At 35.5% G+C, this 16,680-nt stretch overlaps 6 protein-coding genes across 10 annotated transcripts in view; all 6 read right to left on the reverse strand.

Moving 5' to 3' along the window:
• LOC104739593 (probable rhamnogalacturonate lyase B) overlaps nt 1–1,487 on the reverse strand; it is a 5,349-nt gene extending 3,862 nt beyond the window's left edge. Inside the window, exons 1-5 of one of the 3 annotated variants that reach the window (XM_010460006.2) lie at nt 1,360–1,487; nt 719–807; nt 513–634; nt 352–402; nt 65–110 (exon numbers count right to left, since the gene is read on the reverse strand). In XM_010460006.2, the coding sequence (XP_010458308.1) occupies nt 65–110; nt 352–402; nt 513–634; nt 719–807; nt 1,360–1,432 (381 nt within the window). In that variant the 5' untranslated portion in view covers nt 1,433–1,487. The remainder of the gene's footprint in view (nt 1–64; nt 111–351; nt 403–512; nt 635–718; nt 808–1,359) is intronic. The other 2 variants (XM_010460005.2, XM_010460003.2) reach the window with 2 other exon arrangements.
• On the reverse strand, nt 2,858–5,168 carry LOC104739597 (XIAP-associated factor 1). 2 transcript variants are annotated; one of them, XM_010460010.2, is made up of 5 exons: nt 4,980–5,168; nt 4,120–4,255; nt 3,493–3,630; nt 3,293–3,414; nt 2,858–3,194 (listed from the first exon to the last, which is right to left on the reverse strand). In XM_010460010.2, exons 1-5 carry the CDS (start codon nt 5,024–5,026, stop codon nt 3,047–3,049), a joined length of 591 nt encoding a protein of 196 aa, XP_010458312.1. In that variant the 5' UTR covers nt 5,027–5,168; the 3' UTR covers nt 2,858–3,046. The 2 variants fall into 2 exon arrangements, with proteins under 2 accessions (XP_010458312.1, XP_010458311.1); XM_010460009.1 differs by having other exon boundaries at nt 2,858–3,197; nt 4,980–5,166.
• LOC104739599 (oligopeptide transporter 2-like) lies at nt 5,547–9,139 on the reverse strand. Its single transcript, XM_010460014.1, has 6 exons — nt 9,072–9,139; nt 7,739–8,265; nt 7,546–7,643; nt 6,890–7,453; nt 6,545–6,797; nt 5,547–6,464 (listed from the first exon to the last, which is right to left on the reverse strand). Exons 2-6 carry the CDS (start codon nt 8,231–8,233, stop codon nt 5,664–5,666), a joined length of 2,211 nt encoding a protein of 736 aa, XP_010458316.1. The 5' UTR covers nt 8,234–8,265; nt 9,072–9,139; the 3' UTR covers nt 5,547–5,663.
• LOC104739598 (phosphoglycerate mutase-like protein) lies at nt 9,161–11,764 on the reverse strand. Of its 2 annotated transcripts, none has more exons than XM_010460013.1 (8): nt 11,462–11,764; nt 11,046–11,153; nt 10,860–10,939; nt 10,199–10,319; nt 10,029–10,103; nt 9,848–9,936; nt 9,537–9,707; nt 9,161–9,406 (listed from the first exon to the last, which is right to left on the reverse strand). In XM_010460013.1, exons 1-7 carry the CDS (start codon nt 11,522–11,524, stop codon nt 9,584–9,586), a joined length of 660 nt encoding a protein of 219 aa, XP_010458315.1. In that variant the 5' UTR covers nt 11,525–11,764; the 3' UTR covers nt 9,161–9,406; nt 9,537–9,583. The 2 variants fall into 2 exon arrangements, with proteins under 2 accessions (XP_010458315.1, XP_019091602.1); XM_019236057.1 differs by having other exon boundaries at nt 9,588–9,707; nt 11,462–11,763.
• On the reverse strand, nt 12,552–14,416 carry LOC104739600 (phosphoglycerate mutase-like protein 1). The gene is made up of 9 exons (XM_019235431.1): nt 14,366–14,416; nt 14,162–14,269; nt 13,966–14,045; nt 13,746–13,848; nt 13,568–13,642; nt 13,080–13,168; nt 12,856–12,975; nt 12,721–12,769; nt 12,552–12,635 (listed from the first exon to the last, which is right to left on the reverse strand). The coding sequence occupies exons 1-9, from the start codon at nt 14,414–14,416 to the stop codon at nt 12,552–12,554; spliced, it is 759 nt and encodes a 252-aa protein (XP_019090976.1).
• LOC104743206 (glutamyl-tRNA reductase 2, chloroplastic-like) overlaps nt 15,824–16,680 on the reverse strand; it is a 4,024-nt gene continuing 3,167 nt past the window's right edge. Inside the window, exon 4 of the mRNA XM_010464314.2 lies at nt 15,824–16,673. Coding sequence (XP_010462616.1) covers nt 16,068–16,673 — 606 coding nt within the window. The 3' untranslated portion in view covers nt 15,824–16,067. The remainder of the gene's footprint in view (nt 16,674–16,680) is intronic.

Genomic DNA, 16,680 nt, shown 5'->3' on the forward strand with positions numbered 1-16,680 from the left:
TATTCAGGGGAATGTACTTGCCCTCAAGGGATGGATCCCATGTTCTTAGAAATGAGATCTCAACCTGTTCTTCAGTCTCGACTATGACCCTGAAACTCACTCCACTGATGCTGCATATATACCATCAGATTAGGAAAAAAGAGAACAGAATTACAAGAGAGGATTGTGATGCAGAAGTAACAACGGACAAGTTCATTTAGGCAGAGAAAAACTAGTTTTGAGTCATACATCAACTTAACTCTACCAATACTGAAAAATGCCACTAGCAGATGTGACGACCAATAGCATGATGAAGACCAATAGAATAAGGATCCTATCGACTGTTAAGGTAAATGCATAGAGAGGACATACACATCAAATATTCCCTTGCCTCCAGGTTCATTCCAGTGCAGGTCCCAGTACCTATAAAATCGGTTAATTTCAATTAACTTGGCTTCTCATAAAAACTGAAGAAGAGAAAGAATCACTGAAAACAGTAAAAGTTAATATCGAGTTATAAACATGACTCATACCCTCTGTTAGTCTCCTTATTACGAACTTCGAGCACATTGTCAAGACCGTTATACTTTATGCCGGTGATGATTCCACCTGGGTTTGACAGTGTAACTTGGAGAATTCCATTGTCCATCACAACCTGCAACATTTCTGTCTTCAGTCAAAACACATTTAAGGAAAGACACATAAAAGGAGACATTATACACTGAGAAAGTTGCCTCACATATCTGTCATGGATATGCAGCTTGACACCTTGAGAGGGCATCATGTGATCCTTTCTATGACTAGGGCCACTTGTACCTTGATCTGTCCCTTTTTTTGAGTGTAAGAAACAAAAAAAATCAACAGTTTTGCTTGTAGAGAAACTAAATAGACTAATATGATCAAAGATATAATCAAAGAACATAAATGTTTGTGTAAAACAAGACTTTTGAAGCGGCCATAGATATAGGATCTGTAGAAATGGTCTTTAAAAACAAAACTGCAAAGACGTTTTACCTCCGATCATCAAGCAAATATACTACTAATCAATAAACTGTAACTCTGTGATAGTTTAAAGTCCCTTCCTTTCTGGATTTTTATTATACGTAGTAGACCCAATAAATAAACAAACCCAATTTGATGAAACAAGGAAAGAACAACAGTTAACAGTATCATAAGAAACAAAGTAAAATGCTCAAAACAAGAGATGTAAACAACAAATTTGGAAGTTTATTTTTCTCATCCGGGCTAAAAATACGAACTTTACTGTCACAATTTCGTTTTAGAACCATTCTCAAGTGAGCGAAGTTCATCGAATCGTGCAGTTAAACCAGAGGGTGAAGAAACCCAGAAGAAGAGAAGAATTAACGTGAAACTACTTACAGTGGTGGCCGGCGTTTGAAGCAGTTTCATGGTTAGTGAAACGATGCCGGAGCCGATCAGCGAGTCTCTTCATCAGTACGATGTGTCGGTATTTTATAGTTTTTAAACCATAATTTTTACATTAGTTTTGAGTCTTTTTTAACGAGTCAAGTGTGCTTTTACAATCTTTTTAGTCTTTTGTAAGTCTATACACGGTGTATGCTGCTTTGGAAAGAAACTTAGTGTTTTGGGATGAAAAGAAGCATCTGAAGCCAATTTGGTGTAGACTGATCGGACTAGCAAGTAGATGGAGCAAACAGAGAAAGACATCCAGGATCGACTAATCCGCATTCAGGATCGACCAGTCCCGCACCCGACTCAAGTTTTCCTTTTTTGTTTTAAACCGACTTTTAGGATTTTATTTTGATATTTAAGTTTGAGGCTCGGCCTCCAGAGACATAAGCTTTATTTTCTAAGACTATTATGTATTGAGAGCTAAGGGAGAAGATCTCTAATCCTTCTTGACACTTTGGAGAAGATTTCTAAACCCTATTTTCTATTCTTTTGCAATTCAAATATGCTTTCTTCATCATTGATCTGTTGTTTCTATTTCTCAATGTCTGAGTAGTTTATCTATTGGGTTTTGGGTTTCAAGGGGAATTATGATTTTCTAAACTTAGGTTGTTAGATTTGGGGTTGATCTATTTTGTTCTTCATCTATTGTTGTTCTTAATGCTTAAACTAGATTAGCTACCTAGTTTCTGATTTTAGGTTTAATTCATTTAGGCATCAAAAGTGTTGTTGAATTGCTTGAAAAGAACATAGGTGAGCAAGGTGATCCTTAGCCAACGAAAGTTGAAGTTGAGGCACCTTGTGAACAAAAATCAAACTTGAACTTATTGCTTGCTAGGATTGCTAGATTCAAACGACGATTTAGAATTTAGTCAATTCCTTGCATAGATAACTAACGTTGCGACAGTAGGTTAGTATTACATCCGTGATTTGAGTTCTATAACGGTGTTTAATGCATTTCCATCTTCCACCTTAGTCCGAGAATTATATCCCCATAGATTCTCTGTGCCCAATATTTTCTTTTTGAATTAAAACAGTTTGTTTACTTTCCGTTTTTAGATAGTTACTTGATTCACAAACTTTTCCATTGTCTTAGCTATATTTAATCTACATAATTTCATAGTGTAACTGTTTGATCTCTGTGGATTAGATCCTAAAATGTTACAACAATACCACTAAATCCTGGTGGAGTACACATTGGATTTAATTGACCTTCTGATCACAGTACTCTTCCCACGCGATCACCACCGAAGCCTGGTGCTCACACGCACGTGTAAAGGAATCTAGAGAGAGACTTCTTTGCTTTGGTTTGGGTGCGACTGCGTTTGTCTTTCTTTCTCTCAAGTATCTTCTAAGGCATTGTGCTTTTAAAAAAGTTTTACTCGTAACTGTGAATCTTACCAATAAAATCGAATGTGAATAAATTTAAGTTCGGTTTAACTCCAACTGAATCTGAAATCTCTTTTATTATTGAAACCAAAATAGTATAAAAAAAAAAGCAAAGTATCATGGTGAGCAGCTCAAACAAATCTTTGTCTTGGTAAGCATTAATGAAAACCCTTTCTTGGAATCTGTCTGAAGGATTTGAGGCAAATTTACAGAATTACACACAACCTATGCCTCTCTCTCTCTCTCTCTACTCCGGCTTTTTCTGGAAGAACATCGATCCTATTATGACAGCTATCCCCGTTATTGCTATCGTGAAGAAAAGCCTTTTGTGTGAAACACCGTTCCCATCTCTTCGTCTCCTACCGTTTCCATCTCCTTCCGCTGCTCTCGGGATCCTTCTGTATTAACCATTCCACGACATGAGTTTAGCCAAAATTAAGCTCTGAAGCAGAGTTTCAAAAATAAAACAATGCAGATAAGAATGAATATATACCTGGATGATTCCACATTGTTTAGCACAGTACCAGGGCATTTGGTTTCATGGTTATATCTTTCTCTCAATCTAACATAGCTGTTGCATTGATAACAGAGTTCTGTTCGGTTGCCACAAACTTCCTAGTATTCGAAAAAATCGAGGGGATCAGAAAACCTTTTGGTTGGAGAGAAAAGGCAAAAATATGTGTGAGTAAATACCTGATGTTCAGCGAGGTCAACTGCAGGCAATGGAAACTCACAGAACTCACAGGTTACAATCCTCTTGGGGCAAATCTCTCCTTTATGACTGTCAAAAACCTCACGTTCTATGGTCTCTTTGCACATCGAGCATGCTATCTTCTCAATACACCACAAAAGGAATACCGTAAGCAAAAAAGTATGTCATTTTGGTCATCTAGCAGCCATACAAAAGTGCTGAGACTAAAACAGAAACATAAGAAATTCCTACTTGTAATATTCAATAATTTTGACCTAGTAATTGAAACAGTCACAACCTTGTGTTAAAGAATAGTATGCAATGACAAGACAGTTCAGGAATAAGCGTTGATAAAGACTAGCTGTTTGTGTTACAGACTAAGTTCATGAGTCGAATCAATGCATAAGTGATCTAATTTGTTAAATGTAACACGCTCAAAACCCGTTGAAGGGGCATTTACAAAATATTTGAGAGCAGAACCACTATATGAAACAACCAATCTGGGTGTAAAAGTATATCTTTTTTTATTGGAGCTGACAAAGAGAAGTTTTTCAAATCAAAGAAGATAGTTGTGGAAAATAATCCAACGGAAGACAGGTGCGAATTGCGAAATAGAAAAATTAGCGTACCGGAGCATGTGCGTTCAAGAAGTGTTCCTCAGCATGCTTTTTGGGAACCATATCACCACAAATCTTACATTTTTCTAAATTCCGGGCACAATGTACACGATGCAGATCAATATTTGGTGCAGGGATGTCTCTGTCACTGAAAAAAAATAAAACATTCAGTACGCTAAGCTTTATTACGGAACACTCTCAAGGGATCAACCATCCAAGTAGATGCTACAACTGAACATACAAAATGATCCGGCTATTGAAAATACAGAGTCTCAGCAGACTCAGAGGCTACAATAACTAGACAAAGCACACATAGTCCTCTAGTAGAAAACTAAGCAGACCATCAGAGAGACAGTGAAAAAGTAAAAAGCATAAGGATAGACAGAATACAATCAAACTCTTGTGTAGACACACAAGGAAGCTGATGCATAAACGATTAATTTTATCATGAATCAACCTTTTAGTAGGTGAACAAACAAACAAATAAATAAATAAACCATTATGCAAAAGGGGTTGTATATAATAATTAGAAACATAATTGCATAATCCAACCATCATCACAAACCCTTGTTATAATTCTAATCACCGACACAAACCAAGCTGATTCTACATGTAAATCTAGAAATTTTGAAACCAAACTGAATCACACAGCTCACAAAGTTAGTATCTTCAATGTAACAAAACTTGCAATCACCGATCAATTCCAAATTTTTTTTTTATATATAACCTCGAGTCCCAGAATATCGAATTACATAAGTCAGTCATCATCGAACGATAAGCAACAAGGAGAAACCACGAAAAGCAACCAAAACTCCGATCAAATCAGAATCAAGTCAAAAAAAAACCCAGAAAGAGAAATCAAGGAGACGTACCAGTGGTTGCATACGATGGTGATTTCTTCTCCAGTCGCAGTCTCCATCTTCAATTTTTCACAAAAAAAAAAAAGAAGTTTAAATTTCACAGATGGGAAAGGTCACGAAATCAATCACGGATCTTTTTAACCTCAAGGTTTTCTCGGGATTTTTTCTTTTGAGCCGATGATATTATTATAAGAAAAAGAGAGAGAGAGAGAGACTCAAATTGTTTAAATAACTTAAATACTATTAATGAATAAAAATAAGTAAAATTAATGAGATGAATATGGTTGAACCAAATTAATTAATATGACATTTTTTTTTTTCTTTTTCCTTTGACACTTTAATGTCTTCGTCCCCCGCCACGCTCCTATAATCTCATTTGTAGTCCACGCGGCAGATTCCAATTCCCTTCTTCTAGAGTACATATGCATTTAAGTAGACAGACACTTTTAATCTCAAATTATTTAAGGTTTTATATATTTATACACTAATTGTAGATATTATTAGTAGAACAGATAAATCAATCAAATTTTGAACACCCTAACTAGTAATCAGAGAGTCTGTTTTTGTTAATCTGTACTATTTCTTAAAAATCCAACCGAAAAAAAATCAACAGATTCAAGTCTAAAAACAAATGGTACAAGTATGTATCTCCAAAAAAAATCTGAAAACCCAAAAATACTAACAAAAAAAAAACCCTTAGAAAACAGGACAACCTTCAACTTGAATCCCAGGAGCAGTAGGACAAGCAGCAAGAGGACAGTTCTCACCTTTAGCACCCCACCAGTGATCGATCGATATACCATTCATCGTCAAACTAAAGTACAACAGCACTCCCATGAACGCCAAACCCGCGTCCAATGCTGCCGATAGCACGTAGTTATACCTCTGCCACCACCCTTTGTAGTACTTGAACACAAAGTAGTTGAATATCACACCTACAATGATCCAGCAGTTGAAGTTCACGCTTGTCGCTGGCGGCATTGCAGCTGTTGCTCCTAAAAGAACCGGCAGATTGATCTGCGATATCCACGTTCTTGTCGGGAAGGCTTTTTGGAGAAGCCATACCAAGACTGGTCCTATTAGACCGCCTAGGAAGAACCAGTTTAGTGCAGGGTAGTTTCCTAGCCGACCAAAGATTCTCTTGGGTCCTACTAATCCCCAAATCACTGATGCGTCAAAGAAAACTCTGTCGCTTGGACATGTCCATGGACTGTTTGGAGGTAGCAACTCTTTCTGGCAGATGTTTTCTACTGATGTAAGCAAGTACCATGCCACTGATATATTCACTGTTCCTGCTATCACCGTTCCTATGAGCTGGACTAAGAACATCGATCTTGGCGGTATCTTCATGTAATGGCCTAGCTTGAAGTCGTTGAGGAATGATATTGCTTGTGACATACTTATGTACCCATAAGTTTTGAAACAGACGTTAGCTATTGGTCTCCCTGGTAACAACACACCCATGAGATACTCTGTGATAATGTTCAGACCTGGAGTCTGTCACAACATGAGTTACATAGTGAGAAAACAGAAAAGATCCAACTCATGTTTCAAGGATTCAATATAGTTTGTGGTACCTGATTAGTTGTAGCAGTGATAATGCTGACTGGTACAGTAAAGGTTACAGCCATGAAAGATGCTAGAAGGAGTCCCCACCAAGGCATTTGGATCTGCTCTTTCATGAATATGCAGAGAACAAGTGATAGTACTATTGAGATAGCGAGCAGGCCATAAAACCACCAGCCTGGTATGTCTTTGTACTTCTTCATCAGCCTTGTGTGTATGTCCACTTTAGACTTGGTTGAAGCTCGTACTTGTTGCCAAATTCCCCTAAGTCAAAAACAAAGATTAGTAAGTAATATTCATCAGCCACAAGTTAATAGTCCATAAGCTTATTATTGATATATATATGCCAAGCTTACTTTCCATTGAAGAGCGCAACATGAGTCAGTGTGGAAACGATTGCTGCAAAACCAATCCCGTAACTGATAGCGAAGAACGTGCTGAGATAAACCCGACCTTCTTGTTGATAATTCCCCATGTCCAGTTCAAACTTATCGTTGACAATGGTGGAGATGTTGTAAAGCTGCCCTTGCTTATCAAACAGATCAGATGAGAAAATCGGAAACTTGTTTGCTTCATACATATTCATGCCGTAGTATGATATTGGGATAACCATATACATGACCAGAATGTAACCAACGAAGACATTGACGATTGCGAAGAAAGGAGTCACAAGAGGGCTTCCAAGGTAAGAAGCTATGACAGACCAATCAAGAGCAAATGCACCAATACCAAGCCCTGACATCCCTGAGCCTAACTGCTGAGCTGTTATAGACTTAGGGAATGCCCAACAAACCCAAGATATTGATGATAAGGTCAAGAACAAGTAGGCAGGGAATATGTACCACGCAAAGCTACAAACAAACGCAATCACAAAGAACTTCCCTCTAGACATTCTCGCATTGTCCTTCTCATGAAGAGCACTAGATAAAGATCAAATTAAAAGACAGTGTCAAGCACATATTTATAAAAGGAACATCATAAACAAGTGTTATGCACTATCAAACCAACATACCGAAACAGAGAGACCTGAAGAACACTCGTTGGCCACCACATCTGTGCAGGATCAACCACCAACTTTCTCATGATACCAGCCCAACCATACCCAAGAATCTGAATCAACAACAACAGACAATTTATAAACTAATTAATCACAAAGAACTTTATAAAAGAAGAGAATGTGAGAAAACATAGGAAGTGAAAGAGACCTGAGTAGTGATAACAAGAATCCAACTAGCCAAGAAACTAATCTTCCTTTTGTAAAATGCCACGATGATATCAACAATTCCAACAGCATAAGCAGTACCAGATCCAAACCCAGCACCAGCATTAGCAAACATAGAGATCAACACATGTTCCTTGACGTTAAACGGACCCGGATTCAAAGAAAACTCCCAAGACCCAATCTTATACTTAGTCTCAGGCAAAACCCGAGCCATAAGCTTCCCTAGAGGCAACGTAACCACTTGAACAGAGATCATAGTGATCATAAGAGGCTGAGTCCTGTACCCAAAGAAAGTGTTGAGAAAAGAGAGGAGAACACAAGAGAGAAGCCCTAGAAACCACATCCGAAACGTCCACACGGGTAAAGAAGGATCGTCGTGGTTCGAGACAGTGAGACGAACCTCCTCCACCGGAGATTCGTCTTCGTCGTCATCATCGGCGATGATATCTGGTTTGCGTGATTGATCAATCGCAGCCATTGTTTGCGGCGAGTGAGTGTGGCGGGCGCTAGCTAGGGTAATTTGGTGAAGGGGAGACGTCAGAGAATATTGGAAGAATCTTTTATAGAGAGATTCATGAATATATGAGAATTTTTAGTAATTATGATTTTATCTATTTACGGAGATTTTTGATTATCTAATAGAAATAAATATTAAGGGAGAGTAACTACTAAATTGAGATTTTTAATATCATAGTATTGTGTAACTGAAGAGTGTCCCCCGGAGAAATTGAAGTTTGTTGCAAACAAACATGTTGTATTCATCGCCCCTCTTTAAGCGGGAAACTATCCTTCACTTTATAAAAATAAAATAAAAAGGTTGGAAAAAATACTAATTATAGTAACAAAAATCTTATCCCGATGTTTTGCTGGTTTTATCTATCTTTGGAGGAAAATTAATATTTATCGACTTTATTCAACTGTTCTATATCTCAATGAAGTTTATGGAGACATTTTACATTTAATAAAAAAAAAAAAAGATTTAACTAGGATATAATATAACCATCATTAACTGTCAGTGCTCATATGATACCTTATAAATATTATTTTAATGTTTTTGTAAAAAATAATTTATTGAACAAATAAATAAATTATAAAATAAGAATTTGACCAATAATATAAAGCCAAGTATCATGTGAGTTGCTCAGGTGAATTCTCAGATTGCTCAAACCATAATAGATTCTCATTCTCTTTTCTGCTTTTTTTTATTTTTTTATTTTTTAATATATTGATATCTTGTGAGCAACTATCGGTGTAGATGCTCAATTTCATTCATCTCCAGTTGTGGTTTACATTGGAAATCTATATGTAAAACGTACCAATGCAATAGTGGATTTTAGTGGTAGCTTGGGTAACGGGATATTAGCTTCGATCTTCACTGAACGCAGCCATGTGTATGTGTGGCTTGGAAAAGAAAACACAGTTATGAATGCCTTTTCTATTCAAGCGTGTGAAATAGAAGTTAAAGGTAGAGTACTAATTAACGTAATTTCTACAATTACAAGTCGTTAATATATCCGCTTCCATGTAAACGTGTGAACATTATCAGAACAGTAACAACAACAGTGTACTTGTAAAATCTCCTTTGATTTCCTAAGCTAACTTTAGTTACCTCTTCTCTATCCCAATTGTCCGGAGTTCACAATTGGCAAACCTGCACAAACCAATAGATCATTAATTGAAATCATTTTTTTATGAACAATATCTTTGAACGGATGATTTTCGTTACTCATTAGCAAAAATGGATCGGTGAAGTCGAGTATCTAAATTGAAAATTAGCTTACATGATGATTAAAGAGCAGAAGAGTGATTAGAGTCGAGAGTAGCATAATCACCTTGTTAGGTGACTGTCTTCAATAGGTATGCCAAGCTTTTCATGCAGCGCACGAAGTGTTTGTTGCAAAAAAATCCCGTGGCTTACAATTGCTATTTCTTTTTCTGGTCTCTCTAATGACCTACATATATTTTTAAGCATAATATATACGTAAAAGGGACATATTTCTAACTTAGAGATATTTCTGAAGATATAGGACCACCATTTAATAAATAGAATGAAAAAATGTGAAAGGTGCAAAAGAAGAAAGTTCCTGGTCACCATGTATAAAAGTGAAGACCTCTAGTAGCAACATCTTCTAGTTTTTCCCTTTCCTTGTCTTGCCATAGAGCATCTTCGTCACTCTCTATCTATATATCCATATTGTAAAAATAATTTAAGAAAATTTCATAAATGGAAGAAGATCAATTTGAGCTTATAAAGGAATGGTGAGATTAACTACCATTGTAAAGTCAATGTCAGGAAAGCAAGTGCGGCGAGTACTTATACTTGCTCTACGGTCACACGGATAGAGTCCCTGCATTAAACAATTCAGAGAATGAATTAGATTACAACTTTCAACTGTATCCTAAATAAAATTTACAATATCTTCTTTTAAAGTAATGAATATACCATGCGTTCTCTAATATTCTCAAGTGCTAGAATTGGAGGGAGGTTGTTAGCTTTTGAAAAGTCGTCGGATATATTGATATCTTCTTGTCCCCTAAATATTCCTATTGACGTTTCCATTGCTCTGAAATAAACGGAACAGTGTTACTATTCAAATGTATAACAATTAGAGCATCATTATAAACTTTTTTTATAATTAATTTTATTGTTATTTAATAAGAATGTCTAAAAGAAAGGATGTTAATGTCTTTATGAAGACACAAAAAAAACTGAGGTGTCTTAAATCTTATTTATGATTATTTTCAAGACTCCCAACCTCTCATTAATCACCATGGAGATGGTGTACAGTCTCACTTTATACATAATAACAAAAAAAATTATAAACAATGATCAATGACTTATTTGATAGATATATGGGAACCATATTCCAGCAAAGAAAAGAACCATCAAGATTTAATTTGAATTATAGAATATATTAAATAATGCATTGTCGTTGAATATATGAACGTTAGTTATATGTCTAACCTAATTAGGTCTTTAACAATTTTTTTCATTGATATTTACGGTTTATCAACTATTTAACCTCAAATCTAATTTTCTAAAGTAGGTAATTCTATCAAAAAATCCACACAAAATAATAAATTGGTAGGTCTAGTAGTAGTACCGGCACAGCGGTGAGGTAATCACCAACTCGATAGTGTTTAGTAACCCTGATTCATGGATTTTCTTGCGCCTTTCAGAAACCTGCAAAATTCTCAAAAAAATATCATATATACAAGAGTACTGTAGTGCATCTCAATGAACTATATCAAACCCTAAGCATATTTTGATAATGATGTCATTCTCTCACCTGTTGCAAACCCTTTGGAGAGAGATGGGCATCAAAAAGCTTTTCTGATTCAGGTTTCTCTCTGTGCTCTTCTAATTCTACATTGTGGATGCCTTGTGCATGCCTCACCTTTATTCAAAGCCGGTCCAACACAAATTAGAATTAACATGACCCTATTACCTTTTACGTAAATGTAAACTCAAACCCAAAAGTGCGTTTGAAACAATTAATACCTACCTATATCTTTTACTTTTAACGTATTTTTGTTGTAACAACTAATCAGAAAATATAAAGCTCTTCAGACAATCAGAGCGTAGTTAAAATGTATAAATAATTTTTGTTTTTGAAAGGTCTCGAAAAATAAGCTAAACTTAAAGAAAACCAATTGCGAGAATTTTCCATACGATATTGGAGTTATAAATAAATGGAAGACTAACCAAATGAAGGATTTTGAGATTAGGCGAGGAGAGCCGCAGCGTTTTAGCTCCACATAAATCCATGTCTGGACGTGTAGTGACCTCCTTAATTAAATTAAAACTGCCTACAATTATTATTTATTTATTTTGTTAAGCAACTACCTATACAGATATATACTATATTTACAAAACCAATTGTGGTTCTTCTTTTCGTCCTTTCATCATGTTCGTATCATCATATATATAATTGATGATGTATAACAGCAATTCATGGAAGTCACCCAGAAACAACTTGGAAGTAATATCGAAGTTTTTAAAAAATTTCCAAAGGAAAAAAAATCAAAATTTTGAAATGGCAGATAATGTACGGCTTACGTCAACAATTCTTAAGAGAGGATTAAAGAAAGATAAAAAAAAAAAAGTCGTCTAACAAAGAAAGTCTTACGTTAAGAAACGATCATGCCGTATTAATGGGTTTACCTATTTTTTCTAATTTTCTTTATTTTAGAACAAAAGGAACGTTGAGGATAAGATAATTATCTTCTAAAGACCTGACGTACCCAAAAGTAAAAAAAAGTTTAAGCTAAAATAAAAGAAGTACCTATATGTATTTCACCTTATTCCGTCATACAGTTATTATATAGGGTATATAAGCTTGAAGCAAAGATTTGGTTACAAAAAAAAGAGTTAATTGTTTGTTTTTTCTAGGTTGTACATGTAGATATGAAATGTCTATCTTTTGTATACGGCGCATGCATGATTCAGGGATTCCTCTTTTGTTTTAAATTTAAATTAGTATCCCCTATACTGTATATCAATTTTACATTGCCTTTATTTGGAAACAAAGTAGGTCGGTTTAGTTGTCAAATTTTATGCAAGATCACGTGGTTGGTAGATAGCGATTTAAAAGTCTCTCAAAAACAACACGACTGTGACTATAATTTTTTTTCTCAACAACAGTATTTCTATTTTATTACATTTATTTATTTAGTATGATTTCTTAAAAAATTGCATAAGAAGAAAAGTAGATAGGAGCTAAGTGGTTCACGCATATATATATAGAAGAAGGCTCTTTGAGCTTTAAAGAATAAAACAATAAAATCAATAGGTACTACGAAATTTCTTCGATAAAGACTCCGTCGTTCTTTGAAACTTCCTTCCTCGGTGAAATCAAGTCTCCGTAAGTGTACTCAGGCTGAAAAATAAAAGTATATATTATATATATATAACAATACGAAATGGATAATCATAATAATTATAAGTAGATGAAGATCACACACTAACCCTTTGTCTACAATCACGACAGTACGAATTTCGCAATTAGCAAACCTGTAAAGCAACATATTTCTTCTGTTATACAACGAATGAACAAGTTGAACTATATACTGCAAAAGAGAAACCATTTGTATAATAACCTCTTGCAAAGCTCATTTCTAATTGACTCGTCACAATCGTTTGCGAAAACATACAGCATATGCTGCAAAACTATTCCATGGCTAACAACTGCGACCTCCTTCTCTGGTCTCTTCCATAACCTTTATATAGAAAATTCATCAATTCTCTAGAAATATATATATATATATATATATATGCTTATTATTTATACTCCACGAAGTTAATTAAGATTCAAAAAGGTTACCACTTCATGAACTCCAACCCTCTCGCTAAAATCTCTTCTTCGGACTCTCTAACATCCGGTCTCCATAGGTTGTCCTCTTCGCTTTCAATCTATAATATGTTCCAAAAATATTAGTGAAATCGCCATGTGTATCCTTACATGCATATGTTGAAAAATCTTTATGTATATTTAATGGCGGACCCACGTAAAAATTAGGACGGTCAATTGACCGGGGTAAAATGTTGAAATATATAAAGTTTTTTGCATGTAAAATGCTGAAGTTCCAGCACCAAAGTTGGTAGTTTGATGACACCCCAGATCTAAGTTTGATCCTTCCACACTACACCAATTATCTCTTTTTCTATTTAATATATTTAACTAGCTTAAAAATAATAATTGACCTGGGTAAATTTTTCCTTTGAGTCCGCCACTGTGTATATTATAGTTTTCCAAGAATTAATATGATCGTATTTGTTTATGAAAGGAAGAGTGAAAGCTCTTTAATTTGCCTGAGAGAAATCAATGGTGGGGAAAAGAGTTTGATACTCGCTAACGTTCCTTCTCATGTCTGGAGGACGGACTCCCTGCGAGCACATATACGTATCAATATTTCGTTAGCATGCATGAATTTGGTTGATCCATGATGAATATATGAGACATTTTCCCATGTATACATATCAAACATACATTACGGTCTCTAGCAACCTCAAGTGCCAAAATGGGAGGGCTACTTGTCATACTCGGTTGTTCGGATTCATTTCCAAAAACTCCAATAGCGGTTTGCATAGTTCTATATACATAAACGGAATAACTAATCAGTCCAAGCCACTATTAGACAGGAAAAAATGCAAATATAACCAACTTTTTTAGTCTTCAAATTTAATGCATGTATGCAAATATATGGTACCTAAACAACGGTGAAGTTACAACTAGCTCAACCCTCTTTAGTAGCCCACTTGAAACAACTCGTTCACGGAGATTCTCAACCTTGAAGAGAAGCAGTAAAACGATTATAAGTTATCGCAATGCACGAATAAGGAGATCTCCTGAGGCGAGTTTGATCCACGTGGTTAAGGTTATAAAAGTTTGGATTTCGGGTTTACCTGTTGGTGACCATGATCGGTAAGGGGAGCATCAAAAAGACGAGGAGACAACAACGCATTTCTATCTTTCTCGGCTTCTACATTGTGCACCGCTTGTCCATGTCTCAGCTTTAATAAAATAAAGAAGAAATATCAATAATACGTACGTATCACCAAAGTAATATTAAGAGTATATAATTACTCAGCCTAATTATTGTCACTTACCAAGTGAATGATTTTACAGCTCTCCAAGGGGTACAAAAATCTTGCATCCATTTCTCTACACATTATATTGTTCTCATTAGTGTAAACATGATATAGGCAGACAAGTACACGAACGAGAACATTACTAATTAATTTTTTAAAACAAAAAGATACTAGAAAGATTATTGCCAATATCAAACCTATTAAAAAGTAGTATTGGCAGGAAAATAATAATATCTTAAGGTGTCTTCTTTGATCTCAAGGTTATCGTAAAGTGATGATCGATATTGATAGGCAAAATGATGGGCTCTCTCTCTTTTCTTTATATAGTGGGAAATAATCAAGACCACCAGGTCCACCACACACACACAGTACGTAAACTTTCATGCAAAATACAAGTCAAACGTTTTGATCTGACTCATTCTTCCCTTGGTCTTACTAATGAATAACAACGACCGGTTTTAACCCATTAATATATCATTAATGTCCAAGTATTAGTTTTTGGTTTTAGTTTCTAAGTATTATTTTAAAGAATTAACTCCCCAAAATTTATTTGAACTGATACAAACAACAATTATACTCTTTCATACCTAAATTAAATTAGACCTTGTAATCACGATGACTGGTTTGTCCAAATTATATGCATTTGAAGAAACCATATGATCATGAGTACCTCGTAACAAGTTGAATGCATGTGCATTCTAATAATCAAGAAATTAACGGCTATACAAAAATAAATATATATACAAGAACATAATTTTGTGCCTTATTTTGTTTGGATTACCAAAATATTGATTTTATTTTATTTCAATTTTTCAACATTGGATCTTAGAGCCAAAGACGGATCGAATCACGTAGAAGAAAATAACGGAAAGAGACAAAAGACATCGTACACTCCAAGAAAGAATGTTAATATATTGCCTTGAACTGTATGGTCTTACTCGTTAGTCTTTCTTTACTCGTTTAGCTTTGAAAGTTTACATTTCCGTCTTTAATATAACCGAAGATAATTGTCGTCGAATACATGTCGAAATTTTTTACTTAGAAATGTCTCACACATTACTAATCTAGAAACTTTTATTTCCAAAAGCGATTCGCTCTAAAAATTCATGCAAAATTTCCCAAATTTTTGTTACCAAAAATCCCTAAAGATATCTGCCTAAACAACAACATTGCAATTTTGTTGTAAAACTTTTACGATGGAATGGAATGGTTTGGTTGAAAGACGGATTAGCATCTATCCACTTACATAGAGTTAATCAGTGCAAAAAAAATGGAGACAACCAAAATCTTACGTGAAGTCGTTTATCTACCTATTGGGTCCAACATTACTTTCTTTTTCTCAACCAAACAGCATCATATCAAGAGTTAGTAACTTAGTATTATATAGTTGTATGGTTTAAAGGAAAATTATTATAATATATCATCAAATTTTGCTTGCTTCTCCAATAATGGATATCACTGTTTTGAAAGCAAATGTTAGGAAATAAATTGTGTATATAAGGTTTTAACAAAAGAACGCAATTAATGAAACAATTATAGTATGCTTCTCATCAACGACATGAACCAGAAGATAGCTTCTTCCCCAGAAGATAGCTTCTTACTCTCTCTACTCAAGTTTGTATATTACAAAGGTGCCGATTCTTAACCTCTACGAACCTAAAAAATGGATGCAGCAAAGGCTCCCCTCTCTCTCTCTCTCTCTCTCTCTCTCTCTCTCTCTCTACTTTTTTTCCACCTTGGCTCTAATCTTCTCCTCGAGTATCTCTGCATCAAGTCCATACATCCTGTTCAGGGCCTGCATGTTCTCCAGTGTCTCACTCAGCGTTCTGCTATCACTCCCATCGCATCTCAAATGTTGCATAGGACCGTGTAGGAGCTTGTTCACTATACCTCGGATGAGATCGTCTACTGCTTTCCTCGTTTTCTTGTTCATCTCAACGCCCATTTTCGGCAAGAATTTCTCAACCTCTGCGGCTATAATTCTCTCTGTGTATCCCCTTAATTTCTTGATTGTTGGAACCGTCTCAAGCGAATCTCTCCACGCTTCAAAGTGTTTTGATTCCTCTGTAATTATAGCCTGAGCTTCCATTGCTTTCCTCACCCTGTCTTCTTTATTCGCAGCAACAACTTCCTTGAGGTCATCCACGTTGTAAACCCGTGCACCATCTATTTCAGCGACACAAGACCCAACGTTTCTAGGAACAGAGATATCAACAAAGAGCCTCGCATCTCTAACAGGAGGGAGAGTCTCTACTTGCTCCTTCAAGAACAATGGTGTCTCAGATGCTGTGCTAGTAAAGACTACATCGGCTTCTCCAGCACAAGATAGCATC

Source organism: Camelina sativa, chromosome 14, assembly GCF_000633955.1.
Source record: "Camelina sativa cultivar DH55 chromosome 14, Cs, whole genome shotgun sequence".
Lineage (NCBI taxonomy): Eukaryota > Viridiplantae > Streptophyta > Magnoliopsida > Brassicales > Brassicaceae > Camelina > Camelina sativa.

Excerpts from the sequence above, each read along its gene's own strand:
- LOC104739597 (XM_010460009.1), bottom strand. The coding sequence starts at position 5,026 with ATGGAGACTGCGACTGGAGAAGAAATCACCATCGTATGCAACCACTG. Across the intron at positions 4,256-4,979 it reads ACCATCGTATGCAACCACTG|TGACAGAGACATCCCTGCAC; the intron begins GTACGTCTCCTT and ends ATTTTTTTTCAG. Across the intron at positions 3,198-3,292 it reads AACAATGTGGAATCATCCAG|AAGGATCCCGAGAGCAGCGG; the intron begins GTATATATTCAT and ends TGGTTAATACAG.
- LOC104739599 (XM_010460014.1), bottom strand. The coding sequence starts at position 8,233 with ATGGCTGCGATTGATCAATCACGCAAACCAGATATCATCGCCGATGAT. Across the intron at positions 7,454-7,545 it reads CTTCAGGTCTCTCTGTTTCG|TGCTCTTCATGAGAAGGACA; the intron begins GTATGTTGGTTT and ends ATCTTTATCTAG. Across the intron at positions 6,465-6,544 it reads TCACTGCTACAACTAATCAG|ACTCCAGGTCTGAACATTAT; the intron begins GTACCACAAACT and ends ATGTTGTGACAG.
- LOC104739598 (XM_019236057.1), bottom strand. The coding sequence starts at position 11,524 with ATGGATTTATGTGGAGCTAAAACGCTGCGGCTCTCCTCGCCTAATCTC. Across the intron at positions 11,154-11,461 it reads ATCTCAAAATCCTTCATTTG|GTGAGGCATGCACAAGGCAT; the intron begins GTTAGTCTTCCA and ends CTTTGAATAAAG. Across the intron at positions 9,407-9,587 it reads GAAGACAGTCACCTAACAAG|GTTTGCCAATTGTGAACTCC; the intron begins GTGATTATGCTA and ends TGGTTTGTGCAG.
- LOC104739600 (XM_019235431.1), bottom strand. The coding sequence starts at position 14,416 with ATGGATGCAAGATTTTTGTACCCCTTGGAGAGCTGTAAAATCATTCAC. Across the intron at positions 13,169-13,567 it reads CCACCATTGATTTCTCTCAG|ATTGAAAGCGAAGAGGACAA; the intron begins GCAAATTAAAGA and ends AACATATTATAG. Across the intron at positions 12,636-12,720 it reads TGATTGTAGACAAAGGGTTA|CCTGAGTACACTTACGGAGA; the intron begins GTGTGTGATCTT and ends TTTATTTTTCAG.